Source organism: Phascolarctos cinereus, unplaced genomic scaffold (genome assembly GCF_003287225.1).
Source record: "Phascolarctos cinereus isolate Bilbo 61053 unplaced genomic scaffold, phaCin_HiC Scaffold_1;HRSCAF=81, whole genome shotgun sequence".
NCBI lineage: Eukaryota > Metazoa > Chordata > Mammalia > Diprotodontia > Phascolarctidae > Phascolarctos > Phascolarctos cinereus.
The window spans coordinates 170,864,272-170,887,495 of record NW_027555514.1 but is presented as its reverse complement, the minus strand read 5'-3'; the positions used below and the strand labels follow the sequence as shown (position 1 = coordinate 170,887,495).

General features: G+C 34.0%; 1 protein-coding gene across 1 annotated transcript in view; it reads right to left on the bottom strand.

The window, feature by feature from the left end:
• The window catches only part of ITPR2 (inositol 1,4,5-trisphosphate receptor type 2), a 509,346-nt gene that overhangs the window by 229,860 nt on the left and 256,262 nt on the right, over nucleotides 1-23,224 (bottom strand). Inside the window, exons 28-32 of the mRNA XM_020965011.2 lie at nucleotides 23,024-23,149; nucleotides 20,056-20,178; nucleotides 17,676-17,876; nucleotides 12,555-12,806; nucleotides 9,083-9,208 (exon numbers count right to left, since the gene is read on the bottom strand). Coding sequence (XP_020820670.1) covers nucleotides 9,083-9,208; nucleotides 12,555-12,806; nucleotides 17,676-17,876; nucleotides 20,056-20,178; nucleotides 23,024-23,149 — 828 coding nt within the window. The remainder of the gene's footprint in view (nucleotides 1-9,082; nucleotides 9,209-12,554; nucleotides 12,807-17,675; nucleotides 17,877-20,055; nucleotides 20,179-23,023; nucleotides 23,150-23,224) is intronic.

Here is a 23,224-nt window from a genome sequence, read left to right as displayed (position 1 = left end):
AATCTATGGAGAACAGAAGAATTCATGACCAAACAGGAGATAGAGAACATTATGAAAAGCAAAATGGATAATTTTGATTACATTAAATTGAAAAGTTTTTGCATAAACAAAGCCAATGCAACTAAGACTAGAAGGAAGGTAGAAAATTGGGAAAGAATTTTTATAATCAGTCTCTCTGATAAGGGACTCATTTCTAAAATATATATAGAGAATAAAGACAAATTTATAAGAATACAAGCCATTCCCCAATAGATAAATGGTCAAAGGATATGAACAGACAGTTCTCAGATGAAGAAATTAAAGCCATTTATAGTCATATGAAAAAATGCTCTAAATTTTTATTGATTAGAGAAAAGCAAATCAAAACAACTCTGAGGTACCATATCACACCTATCAGATTGGCCAACATGACAAAACAGGAATATGATAAATGTTGGAGAAAATGTGGGAAAATTGGAACACTAATGCATTATTGGTGGAGTTGTGAAATGATCCAATCATTTTGGAGAACAATTTGGAACTATGTCCAAAAGGCTATAAAAATGTGCACACCCTTCGACCCAGCAATAGCACTTCTAGGGCTATATCCCAAAGAGATCATACAAATGGGAAAAGGACCCACATGTACAAAAAATATTCATAGCAGCTCTTTTCATGGTGGCAAAGAATTGGAAACTGAGAGGATGCCCATCAATTGGGGAATGGCTGAGCAAGTTGTGGTATATGAATGTAATGGAATACTACTGTGCTATAAGAAATGATGAACAGGCTGACTTCAGAAAAACCTGGAAAGACTTGTATGGTCTGATGCTGAGTGAAGTGAGCAGAACCAAGAGAATGTTGTACACAATAACAGGCACGTTGTGCGATGACTAATACTGATAAACTTAACCCTTCTCAGCAATACAAGGATCTAAAACATCTCCAGAGGCCTAGTGATGGAAAATGTTATCCACATCCAAAGAAAGAACTATGGAAGTTGAATCGCTATCTTTTTTTTTCTCTTCTGTTGAGTTTTGTTTGCTCTTTCTGATGGTTCCTCCTATTGGTTTTAATTTTTACTTACAACTTCACTCATGTGAAAATATGTTTAACAGGAATGTAAATATATAGTCTATATCAGATTGTGCGCTGTCTTGGGGAGGGTGGTGGGGAGGAAGGGGGAGAAAAATTTTAAACTCAAAAGTATATGGAAGTGATTGTTGATAAATCAAAACACATTAATAAAATAAATTTTTAAAAAAGGAAAAAAATTTAAAAAAAGAAATTAAAAAAAGAAATAAACCTTTATCTTGCTTGATACACATTGTTTACTGAACAACAGCAGCTTGAACCCCATGTAGACCACATGGTGATTCTTTGTTTGGACCCTGCTTCCACTGCTGACACTTTTAGTTCCAAGAGTCTTCTGTCAGTTCTTAACCTTGATTTGCTTTCAATTCAGTATTCATACTCATCTGTACATGAACCTTTTAACTGCAACCATACCCTCTCTTGCCCTTTATCCAATTCAAAGTAAATTTGGTCAATCTCATGGACCCCATTCAATCATAGCTCTTGACAGACAGGACCAAGGTAAACAATACAGAACTGGGGAAAAGGGTAATAAGAAGGTTTCAAAGAAAGATCCATCTGGAAAGAATGAAAACTTTTCCACATGTACATAGAGTAAATAGGGCAAGAAAAGTCAATATTAGAGTTGGAAAGTGTAGAGTGAAAACACAAATATAGCTACCTGTTCTAATCCTGTGTGAGGCAACTAGGTGGCACAATGGATAAAAAACTAGGCCTAGAATCAGGAACACCTAAGTTCAAATCCAGCCTAAGACACTTCTAGCTATGTGACCCATGGTAAGTCACTTAACCTGTTTGCTTTAATTTCCTCAACTATAAAATGGGAATAATAATAATAATAATATATAACTCCCAAAGTTGTAAGGAGAAAATGAAATAATATTTGTAAAGCACTTAGCATAGTGCCTGGCACATAGTAAGCTTTAAATGTTAGCTATAATTATTGATACCATGGTTATGATTATTATTATTATTCCTTATATACCATGAAACATGAGGTATAATAAAATATGTTTATTATATTAACTAAACTCTGAACTTCCAAGGGAAACAGTGAGTAAATTGCTAAATTTAAGAGACATAGTAAAGGAAAATATGGGGCAGAACCAACATAAAATAGTCACATATATGCGTTCAAGTATCTGTTCCTCTGGCCCTTGGCAAATCAGGATTAGCTTCTGCTGGTAAAACGACTAAACTAGAACTAAACCTCAAGATGCTCCCAGCAACAACTGGAAATTAGTCTTCCAAAGGGACATCATAATTGTGACTTTTTGTTTCACTTTTAAAAAATTCTCAGTGACTCATATAGTGCTTCACACAGAAGTATATTTAATGATTCTGTTACATTAAAAACTGTGTAGAATTTGTTTCTCAAATTATTTTGACAAAAGTGATTCTGATGATAAATTTCAAGATAAAATAAATTTGCATTTCATTTAATTTTAGGGCTTGGGTCCCCTACAGGTCATTTCAGTGGGCAGCTGAGACTATTCTCAGGCCCTTATATCAATGTGAAAACTCCAATTAAATTCCAGATTCTCTTATCTTTCCTAACCTTCTACTCCCTCCCCCAAACCAGTAACCACTGTTTAGAATTTCAAACATTTCTTAAATGCACAAAAATATTTAGAAACCAAAAAAGTAATGTGTAATCTAGCAACACTGGATCGAATATGAATATTGTTTTTTAAAATGTATTCTAATTCTCAATGAAAAAAATATGTGAATCAGTGATAAGTGATACAATTCTATAAAGCTGATGAAACCAACTATGCATTTTGAATTTCTTCCTTTTCTCTCTAGCTAACAGAAGCTATATTTAAAGTTATGGCTTCCAAAAGGACTTTGCTTAAATGGACCATCTAGCATTAGTCATAAGCATCAAGCCAAAGAAGTCTTTTCGGTCCCATTACATGAAAAAAGAAGGAAATATGTTTCAAACTATGAAACCTTTGTTCCATAGCTAAGCTACACATAAGGAGAGAATGGCTCGAATCATTTTTCTGAAATTGAAACAAAGTGATTGTCCTGGTAAACAGTGACATATTTGACAAACCATGTTATGTGAGCTTCTTAATGGGTATCTGGTTGTACATTTCAGTGCTGCCAACATGTCACTTAGAGGTATTTTTGGTTGTTATCAGATCTGAAATTTAATGACAAAATTGGGTACATCTTCAAAGGAAAAAGAAATCTGTGGAGAATACTTCCCATAGTGCATTGATGTTCTTTAATAATAAAAACTCAAAGCACCAGACTTACCCACCACTGCAGTTAGCCCAAAGAAAATCATTTCCCACCCTCCAAACACCTCTTTTTGGTACACTGAAACATTGAAGATCAAAAGTTACTTTCTGCAAATGATCTGAAAGCTATTTAACATCTTTTTAGGGATTCAATAATTACAGTAAATCATCTAAATTTGGACTACCAAAAAATAATTTACTAGTAAGCACAGTATGGTTCCTTTGGTGGGAAGGCAGGGAAAGAAAGAGGTAGGAAGGGAGACATAGCCTGAGACATACAGTTTTTAATAAAATGGCTATGTCTTACCTAAAGTTCTGTCCTCAATGTCTAACACAGTGTTATACACACAGTATAAAGGATTATAGGTATAAAGCTGGAAAGGACTTCAGAGGCCAAGTCCTTCATTTTATAGATGAGGAAACTGAGGCCCAGGAAGGTGAAATAATTTTCCCAAGATCACACAGTATCTTGCTTACTGAATGCTTGTTATTATTGCTATAGAGTCAGACTGCAGAATGGGTGACACTTAATAGTCAATTATTTTTCTATATGTTTTCCACATTTTCAGCTGGACCTAGAGGCAAGAAGACCTGAATTCAAATACAGCATCAGATATTTAACAAGCCATGTGATCCTGGACAAATCGTAGCCACTTTCTGAATCCGTTTCCTCATGTATAAAAGGGGGGTGATGATAATACCTACTCCCCAGGTTGTGGTGAGAATAACATTAGATGTTTACAAAATACTTCACATATCTTAAAGCATTGTGTTAATGCTAGCTGTAACTAGCTACATGATCCCTCTTGGAGCTTTAGTTGACACACCTATGATATGAGAATACTGGGCGAACTGTTGTCTTCCAATAGTAAAATTACATGGATCTGTGATTTGCATACAAATAAATATACGACATCAACACACATAGACAATATGTATACAATACAGACATTTATGTGTGTTTTGTGTAGAAAAAGAACCAGAGACAGGTAAGTTCTTCAAGTCTAAAGACATTGCTATTGGTAGTGTTTTATCCATGAGGTATTGTCATTGAAAAGACCCAAAGTCCTTTTTACATTTACTACATATTGAGATTCTTCTCATGTATATGGCTGTACAGAGTCCCACTGTTTGCAAGGACTATTAGCTATTTACAGCTCTGCTGATTGAACAACTAGAACCACAGTGTTGATTAATAGCTCTGTGCTAAGTAGAATGCCAGAAGATTCCATCCTTGGCTCTGTCCTGTTCAACATTTTTATCAATTACTAAAGGCCCAAAGCTGGAAGAGATAAATATTCAATGTAATAAAATGGAGATTAAAAGATCTCATCTTGATAGACTGAAACACTGGACTAAAAAATCAAGATGATGAAACTTAACAGAAATAAGAGCTTAGTACACAAATACTAAATGGGAGTTGGGGTGGTGAGTTGCAAACAATTCATGTGAAAAAAAAAATCTTTGGGCCTTCACAATATCTCAGAGCAAGAAGGGATCTCAGAGGCATGAGGAAATGACATCTCCCTGTATGCAAATCTGCTCTACTACACTTAAAAATGTTCATTCAGACTCTGAAGTAAAAGAAAACCTACAATCTTCTAAAGCAGCCCATTTCACTTTGGAAAAGCTCTAATTCTTAAGAAAGTGTCTTTACAGAAAGTCTAATTTTCCTCTTTACAACTTCCACCCTTCAGTTCTACTTTTTTCTACTAGAGGTATGAGGAACAGCCATCTTGTGCATAACAGCCTTTTGATGACAGCAACCACCCTCTTCCCCAAAGTCTTCCCTTCTCCAGTCTAAGCATGCCCAATTCCTTCAATGATTTTCATAGAGCAAAAACATATTCTATAGATCATCACTATCTATCCATGTACTCTGTAGGTATCTTGTATGTACCTCTTTATTTACATGTTGCCTCCCCATATAGAATACAAGCTTCTGGAGGTCAAGAATGTTTACTTTTCTTTAATTCCTAGGATATAGAGTGCCAGATACATAATAAGCACTTAAATACTTGTTAACTGACTAGCTTCCCAAAATGGCATACAAAAAACTGAACACAATTCTCCAGATATAGTTTGACAGGAGCAGAGTACAGTAAGACTATCACTTCTGTCATGCTATATATGAGGCCTCACTCTCAAAACAACCTAAGACTGGTAACTTTCATGACTTGACTCATACCAAGTTAAAATATAAGGCTTGACTGCAAATTTGATATGAGTCAACAATCATGTGGCCATCAAAAATTTTAAAAAGCTTAAGTTACTTTTAAAATAGTCTATAGACTAATATGGAAATATGTTTTTCATGACTGCACATGCATAACATACATCAAATTGCTTGCCTTGCCTTCTCAATGGAAGAGGGAAGGAGAGAATTTGGAACACAAAATTTTTAAAAACAAACGTTAAAAATTGTTTTTACATGTAACTGGTGAAAAAATAAAATATTTTTAAAAATGATTTGGCCTTTGAAATTAAAAAAAAATCCACAGGGAAAGAAAAATAAAATAATCTATATTGTGAAAGGCAATCCCAGTATACTTAGACCACATTGTCCCTTCAAATGTCCCTACAAGATGGCCTAACAGGACCCATCTTTGCTGCTGGACTACTCACATATCTTAAATGAGCTGAAAATCACTGTTTTTCTCCTGCTCAAGAATCTAGGCCTTTCCATATAACCTGCCTATCTGTCCTCCAGACCCCTGGCACTGTCACCTGATCTACTAAGGTAACCCAAGGAATCCTGAACTTTTGCCATCCCTTAGAACTAACAGTCCTTGGAATCTGCCCTACAGTTCAACCTTCTTTTGGATGTTGTTTCCATCAGTTAAGATTTTGACCTCAGTAAGGGCAGAAGCTGTCTCAACTTATCTTTTTATATCCGTGGCATTTAGCACTAGAAGATATAAACCCTTATTAGTAAGTGCTTAATAAATGCTTTTGATTCATTCATTCCTTCAATTGTGTGGCAAATGCGAATTCTCAGCCTCATTCTGTGGAACATGAGACTGCTTCTTTCACATCTATGGGAAGAGTCTCATAGCTATCACATAATCTGAAGGGTTTAGTAGTCCTTCCTTCCTTTTCTTTCTGTGGCATTCTTTTACCCTGCAACAATGGTAAGGATTCTCCTCTATCTGTTCCGATGATTTTTACATTTTGTTTTCCTATTGGAGTACTTTTCAAGGAAAATGTCATTCTCCCCATTAATGTAGAAAGTATAGAGGTTTTCTTCACGACTTCTCACTTTCTTTTCTAGCAGGAATACCATCCTGAATTTTGTTCATTGTTGTTGTTGTTCAGTCATTTCAGTTTTGTCTGATTCTCCATGACCCCATTTGGGGTTTTCTTGTAAAACACACTCGAATGGGGTTTCTCATTTCCTTTTTCAGCTCATTTTATGATGAGGAAACTGAGGCAAATATAATTAAGTGACTTCTTGGCCAGAGTCACACAGCTAGTAAGTGTCTAAGACTGAATTTGAACTCAGGTCTTCCAGACTCCAGGCCTGGTGCTCTATTTACTGCGCCACCTAGCTGTCTGAATTTTATTCATACATACAATAACTTTTATTTGGTACTGGCAGAATTCTGGGCTTAATTCTGGATGCTGCAATTTTACAAGAGAAAACAATAAACTGAAGTTTCTAGGAGAGATAGACTAAAATGGTGAGGGATCTGGAGGTCATGCTGATTTAAGGAACACTTGAAGGAACTAATATTTAGCTTAAACAAGTGAAGACTAAGGGAAGTCATGATGACTGTCTTTAAACATTCAAAAGTATCTAATAATAAAATAGACTCAGACTAGAGGTGGTGGTATCATGAATATAATAAGAGAAGCTATGATAAAGGACAGGTTTTACAAAGATTAAATTTAGCAAAGTAGAAGAAGGTAATGAGAAAGTTCAAGGAAGGATCTTCAATCTGTTTAATCTGTTCAATAAAGTAAGAGGCTAAATATATGCCAAAAGTGATAGGAGAGTTGTAAAGTTCAAGGCTGAATGAAATGGGAGAAATGGAAGAACAGTAGATTGTATTGTGAGAGAAGAATTCAAAAGTTCATAATATTAGAGGTGGAATGGTAAAAAACCACCAACTGATGATGAAGCCTTCAGTGTGAAAAGCTTCTCAGATAGCTAAAATATAATGAAGGTGAAAGTCACAAGAGCTGAGTTGTCAAAGGAACTGTGAGGATAAACAAGACATGAATCACTGATACCATTCCTTAATAGGAAGGATAAGATGTCATTAATGACATGACATAGTAAGTCATGTTATCATGAAAAATCATTAAGGCCTCTGGAGAATTTTTCTGAGTTCAAATCTGCTTCATAATTGCCAGAGATCCAGGTTTTTGATGATATCAACTGGGAATGGAATGGTTTATCCACAGGTACAAATCTAACATAAGCAACTGTACAAAGGTAATGGGATGACTTTGGGCCTCATGAAACAAAAAACGTGGAATAGTAATGTGCCTCACTTCAAAAGGCTTCCTATCTATTCACAACAAAGATTATATCCATTTTACAATGTAACAAATTAAAGAATTTCATTTGGAAAATCTTTAACTTTGCCTTTGGACTACAATAGTAAGATAGGCAACTGGGTCATACAGTAGGTAAAACATTGAACCTGTACTCAGAAAGACTTTAATTCAAACCAGCCTCAGAAACTTAATAGTTGTATAACCCTGGAAAAGTCACTTAACCTCTGCCCTGCCTCAGTTTCCTCATCTGTAAAATGGTGATAATGCTTGTACCTACGTCACAAAGTGGTTGTGAGGATAAAATAAAATAATGGTTGAAAATCACTTTGTAAACCTTAAAATGCTACATAAATTCTAGTTATTATTAAGATATTTGTGATATGAAGATGGCTATCTAATGGCTGGTTCCAGCCAAACTTCTGAGAAAAGTTTCAGGGAATAAACCTAAAAGTAATAAGCTTTAGATAATTAACCCAATTCCTCATTCTTTCTGTTCAAACCTTCACATAATCGGGAGAGGAAGGTTGGTATAGTGGCCTAATTGAGCTACAACTTTATACGCAAAGGAACAGCACACAGAAGAAAGGATAAGAAAAAGATTTAAGACCAAGTCAACATAGTTTGGGGACTTATGACCTGAAAATGCTAGGGAATAATCTTTCCATTATATTTTGTGTTGATCAGATCTAGTCTTAACTATGGAATTTTAAAAAGATATATGGAGAAACTGAAGAGGGTAAAAGAGAGACAAGAAAGGGAGAAAGTGCCAATCTGCACTGTTATAAGGAGTTTCCTTATCCATTAATTTCTCTTTATCAATGAAATTATAGGTCCAGTCCCTATTCCTAAATACAGACTAAATGCAAATCAGTAATCTAAACTAGCAAAAGGTTCTTTCCATTGGACCTTTCCTCCAACCTATTTAAAATGACCAGATCAATAGCTATGTATAAAAATATCAAACATCCACATGAGAAATGGGAAATGTAGATAATTAACCAGATAATTTGCTGTAGTTTTTTTTATTCTTACAAATAGAATTGATTACACTTGTCATTTTTAATTCAGAAGCTTAATGCTTTATAGACACATTTTTAAATTATGAAAGGATAAAAAATAACCACAACTCTTATTAAACACTTCCACTTGTTCTTAGTGAAGCATAATTAAATGTTAATGCTTTTTAAAGTTAGTGCAAATTCTATTGCTAGTTCAATTATCTTAATTAGATTTCAAAAGTCTGTCAGAATACTTACCCTTGCCATATCAACAAGAAAGTTCTCAAATAATTTCCAAATATGGTTACTAGTGTAGATTTCTTTCATTTCCACTTCAGTATCCACATAACAGTGATTAACAAAATTCACATATGCGATCTTAACCTGCAGAAGTATCAAATACACCCCCCCAAAAGTTATCCTTTTCGTACTCACAGCCAACAAAATAATTTAACAAAAGGACAATTAAATGTTCTTTAATTACCATTCAAACATATTTCAATAATTGTTTTTTCAGGAGAAATACATTTTGAGGATAAGGGTTTGTTTTTATTATCTGAAAAGGTAACAAATGCTATGACAAATACATTTAAGCTCTTTGTCAAGAGTCTCAAAGTGCTTTCAACATTTTTCAAGTCCAGAGGGAATGAGATAGTGTTTGTGCCTTCAAGCCCAAATTTATAGTGACAGTGTTATAATATTCGAGGTACCTAAGCAAGAGAGAAACAAAGCCTCTTCTCTAGAGAGGATAGGGATACTGAAATTAATATACTTTTTTTTTCCACATGAACTTTTTAAGCTTCGTGACCATCTTCTGGCTATTCTGGCTCACCAAGTAACCTACTGCATGACTAACAGAGACAGCAACTATACTTTTTCCAAATACTTTCAAGTTCATTCCTACACAAGGCTACTTGGAGGCAAACAAGAAAGTCACTTTTTGAATAACCAAAATTGGGGAAATTTAATTTTACGTTATAGATACTATATAAGATGGTAATTTGCTTACCACATATTCACCATATCAATAATGTATTAAAATACCTAAATCAATTTTTAGTCTCATAGATGTAGATATTCCTTTTAAAAGTCCAAATCACAACCTAGCTATACCTGCCCAATTTTTTGTAAATCTTGCCCGTGTCTTCACATGAGAGATCTACTCAATGTGCTGGATGGTTTCTTGGCCCTCCTTCCTGATATCAGGAGGGTAACAATGGAGCCCCCAGGCTATCCACAGCTTATCTCTCACTCTTATCATTGACTAGTCCATCTTTCTTATCATTCATTTCTTTTTTACTTTCATTCATTCATACTTTTCTTACAATTTTTATTCATAGTTCCTTATTTATTATGTGTTTTAATTGAATTGCTTATAATCTTCCATTAATCCTTCTCTGAAAATGACTTGAGTTTATTCTAATATTATAAAAAATGACATGACTTTATTCTAAATCAGTGTGTCCTTATTTGCTATATCTCTGTATTTGCAAGTAAGGCAGGTAACTTTAGGAGTTATTGTAGGGGTGGGCAGGGCTTGTTCTTACCTTACCAATTGATCACAGAATTACTCTATGTTCAGCAATACTTTAAAAAGGAAATTATTTCAATATACACTTTGGAAATCTTCAGATTAATGACACTGATTCAGTAGTTAAGCAGCTTTGGTGAATACATAATAAAGTCATTGTCTACCTGCTCTATCATCAGAGTCAGATCAAAATTGTAAGGTATTGACAATAAAATGCTAAGAAAACATACAAATAGTTCTGTAACAACTAATTATTCCATATTTTTAGGGATATATCAGTGCCATAAAACAAAGTATGTTTTGTGTGTGTAACACACACACACATGTTAAGGTTTATAAAGCACTTTCTATGTTATCTCATTTGATACAACTCTAGGGGGTAGGTGCAATTATTACCTCCATTTTTATGGATTAAAAAAACTGAAGCTACAAAAAAAAAAAACAACCGGAAGTTGTGATTTATCAAGTTCATACAGTTACTAAGAGTCAGAAGTAAGATTTGAACTCAGGTTTTACTGACTCTACCATGTCATGTGATTCTGCTATGATATGCTGTTAATTAGTAAGTATTTATTGAGTAACTGCTATGTACTTGGAATTGTATTGCAAGCAATGGAAAATATAAAAATGTCAGAGATGGAAGTTCAAGGAACTTATAACATATTTGGGAAAAGAATGTTTAAATGCAAGAAACGATTACCATAAAATACTCATATAGTATAAATTTCCCTTAGAAAATTATGGTCTAGGGGCAGCGAGGTGGTACAGTGGGTAGAGCTTAGGCCTTGGAGTCAGGAGAACCTGAGTTCAAATCTGGCCTCAAACACTTGACACTTACTAGCTGTGTGACCCTGGGCAAGTCACTTAACTATGACTGCCTCACCAAAAAGCAAAAAAAAAAAGAAAAGAAAATTATGGTCTACCTACAGGTTAAAAAAGGAAATTTCCTTCTTTTTCCCTTTTCCCATGGTGATAACTTTCTCATCTCTGGTTCCCATCACTGGTTTAATCTTGACATTGGGAGAGGTGGGTAGCAAACAGAACCTTCTTGAAATTCTCACTAACTTGCCCAGCTATCCTTAACTTTCCTTCTTTTTCCTTCTTTTTAATCTCATGAACAGCCAGTGGAAAAAAAAAAATATTACGTGGTTATAATGGGGCCAGTACTGTGCTTGGCACTCTGAGGAAACACAAAAATGACAAATGACATTATACTATCTCATAAAGAGCTTGTTATCTTGTTGGGAAGATGACTATTACAAAATTAGAAAAATATATCTAACAGTCTATAATGATATTCTAAATTATGTGCTATAGACTATATTTGTTACATTTCAAAGATTATTAATTAGGACTAGAATTTTATGGAGGAGACAGGAATTGAGCTGAGACTTAAAGTACAGAAAATATTCTAATCAGTTTTATATCAAAAAAGAAAAAAATAGTCAAAATTTAAAAGTTGATTTCACAAAAAACCTATGTATCCTTTCTAGTTGCCACAAGATTGGTGATGAAGTGATGATTTTTTTTTTGTCCACAGCAACTCAAAACTCTGCCCAAATGAATGGATGGTAAAGATCTCTATTGTTAGAGGGAATACCCTCACTAATTTAAATTATCGTTTTTCCAACACATATCCCTTAATGTTGAAATTATATAATTCCTATATTTGAACAAAGATACAAATACTCAAAGTAGCATAAACTCAGTCTGCTTTTGGATAATTTTTGGACCTATTTATACAGTTTAAAATTCTCTATTATTTCTAAACTCCGGCACCACTACATAAGTAATAGCTATTTTATATAATGCAAAAAAAATGGAATGCACATAAAAGCATCTATTTTTATGTTTCTCAAGGCAGTATTTTAATTTTACAAAAAAATTAAAGGTTTAATAAGTGCAGAATGTCTGTCCATGTTGTATTAAGTAATCCTTAGATTTCAAGAAATTGACTTAATAGTATAGTGTTTAAAAGTGCAGTCACTATTACACAAATCTATCGTCACTAATTATATTACTGAAAAGCAAACTGTTTTTGAAAGATCTCAATGATTCCTTTAATTATGACACTGAAGAAAAAGCACAGTATAGTAAGAACCAATATCCTGAGCAATTTTATTCTTCTACAAATACTATCAGAGTTCTAAAAGTGTCACTTTTTCATTCATAATAATTCTTCAGCTTTCTAAGGCTTACCTCAGGAATGCAGTCATCATGGGCCACTACTCTCACTATATCATCCAGGGGCAGAAGAGAATTGCACTTGATTTCAGTATATACATTTTTTCCCTCAGTACATGCTGCCAACAATTCCACAAGTGTTACATGGTAGGCTAAAGGTCCACTGTCATCTCCTCGGTCTCTCTCAGAACACATCATTTGTAGAAGGATAGGAAATGATGCTCTATCATTATAAAATACCAGCACATCTTCTCCTCCATTTATTAGCTGAAATAAAAAGATTTTTTAAATCTTTAAAAAAATTTTTTAAAGATTTGATCTTTTCTGAAGTATGCAAGACTGTAGCAAACACAGGCAACATTACACAAATTTTAATAAATTACGTAAACAAAGATAAAGACAAATGTTGCATTTGTCTTGCACAGTACATTCACATGCAAAATAATGATGTAAATTCCATCAAACTGGTACATGAATTAGGGAGTAGGGAGGAGTTGGCACAACTGATTGATACACTGAGAAAGTATGAAAACGTGTGTAATATATAATTCCTGTAGAACTCCCACCTCCACAAAGTGATAGGATGAGGGTATATTCTCATCTCTTCATTTGACTCCCACTTGATATTTATAATTTTGTTACATTTACTTTTAATTCATTGGTATGTCATGGTCCTTTTCATTTAAATTGTTGTACTTACTGTATATACTGTTTCATTGGCTCTGCTTACTTCAATTTGCATCAGTTCATATAGATCATTTCATACTACTCTATATTCATTACAAGCATTTCTTACAACACAATAATATTCCATTACTTTCTTGTACCACAAATTGTTTAGCCATTCCCCAATTGATGGACATCTATTTTGTTTGTAACTCTTGGCTATTACAAAAAGTGCTGCTATAAAGATTATTATAAATATTATTGTAAAGATAAATTCCTTTGTGGTATAAGTCCAGTAATGGAGTCTCTGGTTCAAAAGGCCTGGATATGTTAGGCCTTTTATTTACATAATTCCAATTTGCTTTTCAAAATGTTTCCATGTGTCTATCTTCCAATTCCCACTCCAACTTCGACTGTTGCCATTTTTTGTCATTTCTGCCCATTCTCAGGGCATGAGGTAAAACCAGAGAGTTGTCGTAATTTGTATTTCTCCCCAATTTTTTTTTCAAGTGCAAGCCAGTGAACTAAACTTAACTTTCTGGGAAAAATTCCAGAATACTGGATAATAGGATCATGAATTTAGAACTGGAAGATATCTTAGTGGCCAATGAGTCTGTCATCTTCATTTTGCATGAGAAAAATGAGTTACAGAGAAACAGAAGATAACACTGCCAGGAAGTATTTGAGGAATCCTTTTCAGATCATGATGCAATAAAACTTACATTTAACAAAGATCTGTGAAAAGATAGATTAAAAATTAATTGGAAACTAAATAATTTAATCCTAAAGAATGAGTGGGACGAAGAACAAATCATAGAAATAATAAATAATTTCACTGGAGAAAATGACAACAATAAGACAACATACCAAAATTTATGAGATGTGACCAAAGCAGTATTTAAGGAAATTTTATATCTCTAAATAACAACTTATCTCAAGGATAATACACTATGATCAGGTAGGATTTATACCAGGAATGCAGGGCTGGTTCAATATAAGGAAAACCATCAGCATAATTGATCATATCAGCAATAAAACTAACAGAAATCATATGATTATCTCAATAGATGCAGAACAAGCTTTTGACCAAATACAACACCTATTCCTATTAAAAAACACTAGAGAGCATAGGAGTAAGTGGATTCTTCCATAAAATGATATCAAAAACCATCAGCAAACATTATATGTAATGGGGATAAGCTAGAAGCATTTCCAATAAGATCGGGGTGAAACAAGGATGTCCATTATCACCACTGTTGTTCAATATGGTACTGGAAACGTTAGCTTTAGCAATAAGAGAAGAAAAAGAAATTGAAGGTATTAGAATAGGCAAAGAAGAAACAAAACAATCACTCTTTGCAGATGATATGATGGTATACTTAGAGAATCCTGGAGAATCAACTAAAAAACTAGTTGAAATAATTAGCAACTTTAACAAAGTTGCAGGATAGAAAATAAACCCACATAAAACATCAGCACTTCCATATATTACCAACAAAGCCCAGCAGCAAGAGATAAAAAAAGAAACTCCATCTAAAAGTACTGGAGACAATATAAAAAACTTGAAAGTCTACTTGCCAAGGCAAACCCAGGAACTATATGAACACAACTACAAAACATTTTTCACAAAAATGAAGCCAGATCTAAACAATTGGAAAAATATGAATTGTTCATGGGTAGGCCAAGCCAAAATAATAAAAATGACAATTCTACCTAATTTAATTTAGTTATTCAGTGCCATACCAATCAAACTACCAAAAATTATTTTTAGAGCTAGGAGAAATAATAATAAAATTCATCTGGAAGAAAAGGTCAAGAATATCAAGAGAATTAATAGAAAAAAAATGTGAAGGAAAGTAGCCTAACTATACCAGATCTCAAACTATATTCTAAAGCAGTAATCATCAAAACTATCTGATACTGACTAAGAAACAGAGTGGTGGATCAGTGGAATAGATTAGGTACACAAGACTCAGTAGTAAATGACCATAGTAATCTAGTGTTTGATAAACCCAAAGACCCCAGCTTTTGGGACAAAAACTCACTTTGATAAAACCTTCATTTTATGGCAGAAACTAGGTAGACCAACATTTTATACCACATACCAAAATGAGTATATGATTTAAACATAAAGGATGATACCATAAGCAAATTAGGAGAATAAGGAATACTTTATTTGTTGAATCTATGGAAAATTTATGACCAAACAAGAGATAGAGAGTATTACTAGATGTAAAATGGACAATTTTGATTATATTAAATTTAAAAGGTTTTGCACAAACAAAACCAATGCAAGCAAGATTCTTAGAAGGAAAGCAGAAAGTTGGTAAACAATTTTTATAGTGTGTCTCAGATAAAGGCCTCATTTCTCAAATATATAAAGAACTAAGTCAAATTTATAAGAATACAAGTCATTCTCCAATTTATAAATAGCCAAAGGATATGAATGGGCAGTTTTCAGATAACAAAAATAAAAGCTATCCATTGTCATGTGAAAAATTGCTCTAAATCACTATTGATTAGAGAAATGCAAATTAAAACAATTCTGAGGTAATACCTCACACCTATCAGATTGGCTAATATGACAGATAAGGAAAATGATAAATGTTGGAAGGGATGTGGGAAAAGTGAGACATAAATGCACTATTGGTAGAGCTGTGAACTGATCCAACCACTCTAGAGAGTGATTTGAAATGCCCAAAAGGCTATCAAATTATGCATATCCTTTGATCTAGCAATACCACTACTAGGTCTATATCCCAAAGAGATTAAAAAAGAAAAAGAGGAAAGGACTTATTCATACAAAAATATTTATTAGCAGCTCTTTTTGTAGTGGTAAAGAATTGGAAATTGAGGGGATGCCCATCAATTAAGGAATAGCTGAACAAGGTGTGGTATACGATTATAATAGAATATTACTGTGCTATAAGAAATGATGAACAGGATGATTCCTGAAAAATCTAGAAAGATTTCTATGAATTTGTGCAAAGTGAAATGAGCAGAACCAGGAGAACATTGTGCAAAGTAACTGCAATATTGTACGACGATCTGTGAATGACTCATGATGAAAAATTATATCCACCTCCAGAGAAATAACTGATGGCATCTGAATACAGATAAAAACTTACTATTTTTCACTTTCTGTACTTCTTTTTCTTTTCTCCCTTTGGGACTGTGTCTTCTTTCACAACATGACCAATATGGTAATATGTTTTGCATGACTGAACATGTATAACCTATATCAAATTGCTTACTGCCTCAGGGATAGAGAGGAAATTTGAAACTCAAAAGTTTTTTTAAAAGAATGTTAAAAATTGTCTTTACATGTTAACTGGGGGAAAATATTATTTTTTTAAAAAAGCTGACTATTTATTAAAGTGTCTCACTTCTCAGCCCTAGTATGTTGCTTGGATACAAGATCAATGTGGCTCAGTGTCCAGTACAGGTTAAAAAAAAATTTCAGTAATGACAAAAAGGATAAAATTCAGTGAATAACTGTCATTTGCTACAGTTTAATATTGGATCTTAACAAGGATTTTTGAAGAGCATGAAGGAAAAAATTCTGCATATAACTATTAAATTACTGATGGATCTCATTTGCCTGATTCATATTTTTAAAATTTGTTTTTGCAAATAAGACAAAACAAAAACTATTTTTCCAAGGGCTGAATTATTATGCTTGAAACATTAGAGAAAAGCTAGAGTTCAACATATCACAATTTTTCTATTATCATCAATGAAAAAACTACACTAATGAAATCTGTTTCAGCAGAACCAGGAGAACATTGTAGACAGCCACATTATGGGATGACTGACTTTGACAGACTTGGCTCTTCACAGCAACACAAGAATCTAAGATAACTTCAAAAAATTCATGATGGAAATTGCCATCCACACCTAGAGAAAGAAATATGGAGTCTGAATGCAGATGGAAGCATACTATTTGCTCTCCTTTTCCTTTGTTGTTTTGTTTTATTGCTTCATTCTTGTGGTTCCTCCCATTAGTTCTAATTGTTAGTTCTAATTCCTATGACTAATGGGAAAATATGCTGAATATGAATGTATAAGTAGAGCCTATATCAGACTGTATGGCATCCTAGAGTGGGAGGGAAGGCAAAAGTGAGGGGGGGAGAAAATTTAAAACTCAAAATCTTATGGAAGTGAATGTTGAAAACTAAAAATAAATTAATTAATTTTTTTAAAAAAGAGAGATCTGTTTGGATTGCCACATGTTTTACAATACTAAAATTTTAAATGAATAAAGAATAATCACTTTCATAGAAAACAGGAAATAAATCCAAAACATATTATCCTACATTAGATTAATGACAAATACGTATCATGAAGTGTTTGTCATTTTGAGATAATCCTATTTTATAAATCAATAACACTTAATGTTTTCCTATGTTCACAGAATTAGCACACATTAAAGATTGTATGAAGCTGATTAAATATAAATGGCGAACATACCTCTGTCATTACCATATCTTGGCATTTTTTTACATATTTGCCATCTGCTTTTACAATCGTTTGCAAAAACCTCAGGTATTCTACATGGCGACCATGTGTCTCAATACAGTGTACAAAGTGCTGCACGACTCTCTCACTAATCTCATTGCACAGATGGTAGTTGTTCATGAAGATGTGTCTCATCGTTTCTGCTTCAAGAAGCTAAAAGGCAAGGAAAAAGGACTTGTAATTCTGACATGATGAATAAACATAACATGCATTTATATGGTGCTAGATAGATCATCTCATCAGATCCTCATGATCATTCCAATTTTATATATAAGCTTACTCAATGAGTTGAAATCCAAGTCCATAGAACCTTTTGAAGTGGCAGAGTTGGGACTCAAAACTGTTTCATTTAAGACTGGAATCCTTCTACTACACTACTTCTCAATATTCACTTCTAATCTTACTCCTTTCCTTATTTGAACATTTTTGTTACTTAACTGGATGGACTTGAGACCTCATCAATATGAGTACTCACTCCAACAGTCCAGTTCACAACACATGTGCCTCTTATGCATCTTTCCACCAAGTATCCACCTAACATTCTAAGGCATTTCTTTAGGTCTGCTAAAATTATATGGGTCCTGTGAAACACACAGGATAGTCATTTATTATCTCTTACTCTCACTCTATGACTGGCACACTTACTTCTCGGGTCATATGTCAATTTAATGATCTCTTCTGTCTTCATTATGTCCACCATGCCTATTTCCATTGTCCTTTGAATGACCCATAATCATGATTTTTTGGCATTCCATGATTTGTGGAGGAACAATATTAGAGTTCAAAAGATGAGTTTTTGTTTGGGGGAGAAACTTGAGGTCACTAAACATGCTGTTCAATTTCTCAAATACAATTCGGCTACTTTATTATTGTTACTTAATTCTTCATTCATTATCTGTCTACAGTGTCCATCCCACCCACATATGTGTATACATGAATGTGTGTGTATAAACACACACATACACACAAACACACACATTGCCAGACTAATTCTAGAGCATGATAGTCTGAACAATAGGAATTCATCATCCATTTGGCTTTTCCCATATGGGTAGTTAGGTCAAGCTATTTTGACTAGCTATGAACTTCATTTAGGTAGTCTACAGTGTTTTAAACCTTGAAACAATCAGCAAAATGTCTTCCATAAACAGGAGCATCTGGGATACCTCACCATCTATGTGGAGCCCCTCCTTCCTAACAGTGGTAAACACCTTTGGTGAGCACATCTCTCCGTTTCATGGCTTGCTTGTTCTTTATACAAAATCACACTAATTTTCCATGCAGGTCTGTACAATTGAACAAGATTGCTAGCCATAAAAGACTTGAATACATAAAGTAATTTGGAGGAAATAACATTGCCTGACAGAAGCAGCTGGTTTAACGCCATAAAACTTGACAAGCTGACTACACTATTATTGAGATTCATTTAGCTTCCTATATTACAAATTTAGTTTCTGTTTCCCTAATGGCCAGTGGACATACTTACAGATTAAGCAAATCTGATAATACTTGTAGCCCTTCTTTATTAATTTTATTTGGAGCAAGTTCATTATTATGACATAACCTTTTTATAGAGGCAACAAACTCTGTACATATAAATGAAGTTTCATTTGGCCAGGTAAAATTCATGCTATTTTACTAATTTTTCACATTATTTCTTTAAACAAAATGAATGGAGTTCACATTTAAAGTTGATGGTCGATGGAGGACCTACAGAGTCCAAATTTAGAGGTGATAAAATTAGTAGATTTAAAATAAAGGCAAGTAATGTTTTTCCTCCTATGTCTCTACTATTTTCAATTTGAATGGTAACTTTACTTTTAGACTTGAAACTTCAGTGATACTTTAAAAAAGTATATTATACTAATTCAAATTTGGCTTGAAATGAAGGAACTGAATTAAAATTGTGAATATTTTGTGTCATATGCTAAATGATCTGAAATCATAATTCCAAATATGCTAGATTACATTACTTTACTGCCAAAGATAAAATGACTAATCTTTTCCAGGTCTCGTTAGTTATCTGGCTCTAGAACTGTGCCAGACATATAAAGTTCTATATTCTGAAGGAATTATAATCTTGAATATACTGTAACATGGTACAACAGAAAAAACTTGGAATTTTGAGTCTGGTTACCTACATTCAAATAGTGGTTCTAACATTTGCTACTACTATGTTAGCATAGGCAAAGTATTTTATCTTTCCAGGCCTCAATTTCTTCATCTGTAAAATGAAGGGGCTAGACTAAATGACCTCTAAGGTCCTTTCTGACTCCAAACCAATATCCTATAAACACACTGACACCTTCACTAGATGTCATTAAATACTTACACCAGGAGTTAAAAACAAATTGAGATGTTTGTGGAGAAGAACTTGATTCTGAGGATTTCCCCGACAGAAATTCTGTAGAAATGTATGAGCTAAATTCATCACTTCATTCATCTTTTCATCAGACTGTAGATTAAAAGGTTGAAATATAATGAAATATATAATATTTGCATATAATGTAAAGAATAATAAGGAAATATACTATAAAGAAAGCAGCATTTGACTATACCTATAAATTTTTCAGTAATTAATCAATTAGTTAATCAACAAGTATTTATTAAGCCCCAACTAGGTGCTATGGATACAAGTACAAAGAATAGAAATAATCTCTGCTTGCAATGAGCTTACATTCTAATGGGGAAATAACAAGTACCTATAAAAACATATACTGCATCAATATAAAGTTAATAAGTACAAACATATGCAAAGGAGTAAAATTCAAGGTAGTTTCAGGGGATGAGAGCCACACTAGCACCTGGAAGATCAGGAAAGGCTTCATGCAGAAGAATGTGCCTAAGCTACATCTTAAACTCTAATGGCTCCCTATCACCTCTAGAATAAAATATGAAATTATTTATGTGTCATTCAAAGCCCTTCATACTCTGCCCCCTACCTTTCCATTCTTCTTATACTTTACATCCACCTTCTGGGCATTTTCACTGGCTGTACTTCATGCCTGGAATTCTCTCCCTCTTCATCTACATCTCCTACCTACCTTTGTTGCTGTTGTTCAGTCACTTTTCAGTTGTGTCAGATTTTTTGTGATGCCATTTGAGGTTTTCTTGGCAAAAAATACTAGAGTGGTTTGACATTTCCTTCTCCAGCTCATTTTACAGATGAGAAAACTGAGGCAAACAGGGTTAAGTGACTTGCCCAGAGTCATATAGCTGTAAGTGTCAGATGCTGGATTTGAACTCACAGAGGAGTGTTCCTGACTCCAGGCCTGGCACTATAATCCACTGTGCCCCCTAGCTGGGCCCAAACTACCTCAGCTTCCTTCAAATTCTGGCTAAAATCCCAGATGTTCCCAATCCCCCTTAATTCTTGTGCCTTCCCCTTGTTTATTATGTCCAACTTATTCTGTATGTATCTTATTTGTACATAGCTATTTGAATGTTTTCTCCCTTGTTAAACTGTGAGCTTTTTGAGGGGAAGGACTATTTGTTGCCTTTGTATCTCTACCACTTAGCAGAGTGCCTGGCACATAGTAGGCATTTAATAAAAGTTTATTGACTGAATGACTAATTTCATGAAGGAGATGTAAAGAAGTTGTTTATTGCAGCCATGGAAGATGAACACTCTTGTGTGAGGAACAAAGAAAAGGCAAATTTGGCTGGATCATAAAGTGCAGGAGGGGAATAATGTCCAATGAGACTGGAAAGATAGGTTGGGGTCATGTGTAGTTCTTTAAAAGTGAACAAAAGATTTTCTATTTTACTCTGCAGGCTGGGATTGATAGAATAAGAGATCCAAATGATCAGATATGCACTTAAGGAAAGTTACTTCGGAAGCAGTGTGCCTATCCCAGGAAAGACTGGCTTAGTGAGAGATTTCAGGTAGGGAGACCACTTAGAAGGTGGCTGTAATAATCTGGGAGAGAGGTGATGAGGGAACTGAGGTGGAAGCTATGAAAGTATAGAAAAAAGTCCAATGTAAGATATGTCACGAAAGTAGAACTGGCAAGATTTTGCAACTAATCATATATATATGCAGAGTAAAATATGAGGACAGGGTCTATTTTTACCATAAGGGGGAAAAAAAGTACTCATTCATCATAGTCACAAGTGGTTCCTCACTGTTTATTTTCCCTCTTCAAAGGCCTTATGACCTGGATAGGTGTCTGTTTATCCATGTCACTATCAACTGGAACAAATTTGGTAACACAACCAGAAATCTGAACAGAAATTCCAAAGCTAAGTAGCCACAAAAACAAAAAAAAAATAATTTTCTTCTCAAATATAGTGTGACAGTGAGAACAAAGTACTGCATGAGGAACTTATGCTATTGTTTACAATGTTGACCATTTGTCAGAGATATCTTAGAAAGGATTCCTACACAGATTAGATAAAAAGTGGATCTAGATAATCTCCAAGAATTGATGATTCTGTTTTTTGACTATTATATAGACATCACAGATTCCATAACGCCATTTAACAATACTAAAGAGAGATTAATTTCACAAATCAACATGCTGAATTCTTAAGGATCGCTTAATACAGGGAATCCCTTGCTTTGTATGAGAACTCCTTCTACTAACCTAAGGAAACTCATAGGTTAATTCCTAGGAAGTTTCCTGAAGTTAAATGATTCACCCAAGGTGACAAAGCTATTAAGTTCCAGAGGTAGGATTTTAGCCCACCTTGCACCTGTACACTATTCTGCCTCAAATTAACCTCAATAATCAATAAGCAACAACAAAAATGTCCATAATTCCTTACTTTGAAAAAGGAAATCCCTTGTCATTTCTTCTTCCACTATTCAAACTGGGGTCATTTAAAGTGCACTATGAGGCATTTCCAATACTCATGAATAAGTACTGAACTCCTATATTAGTCCCAGGAGCTAGCCCAAGGATGGCAGCACCTGACCTCAAATCTCTTCAATAGCACAATAGCTCATGAGAAGAAAAGAAAAGTTCTACTCTGAAACCTGATGTTTCTGTGAGTTTTTTCATCATTTTTATTTTAAGTGCTACTGTCTCTAAACAATCCAATAGTAGAAACTCAGAAAAGCTTAAAGTAAAAGGCTTTAGAGGGGTGAGAAATGTTAAAGCTGACTTTGTAATAGATAAACATTGTACCATATGTCAATCCCTCTACATTACAGACTCAAAATGGCATGCATAATAAACACAGGTTAACTTTTTTTATTTCCTCTTAGAAATTTTTTCTCCCTAATGGCTTAGTTTAATCATTACTTGATCACTTTGGGAGTATTCATACATGTTGCTATAAACAACTAAAAAACAAACCTTTTCATAGGGTATTTGTAGAAGGTCTAGCACCACTGAATGAGCCCCCATGTTTTTAAGCAAACGTTGATGCTGATTCCGACACTTTTTATTCTGGACACAGAGTTTACTTAATCTGATTAAAATCTAGGGGAAAAGACAACATCAAATGAAAATTGAACTAGAAAATACAAATTAGAACTGTAAGCTATTACCAAAATG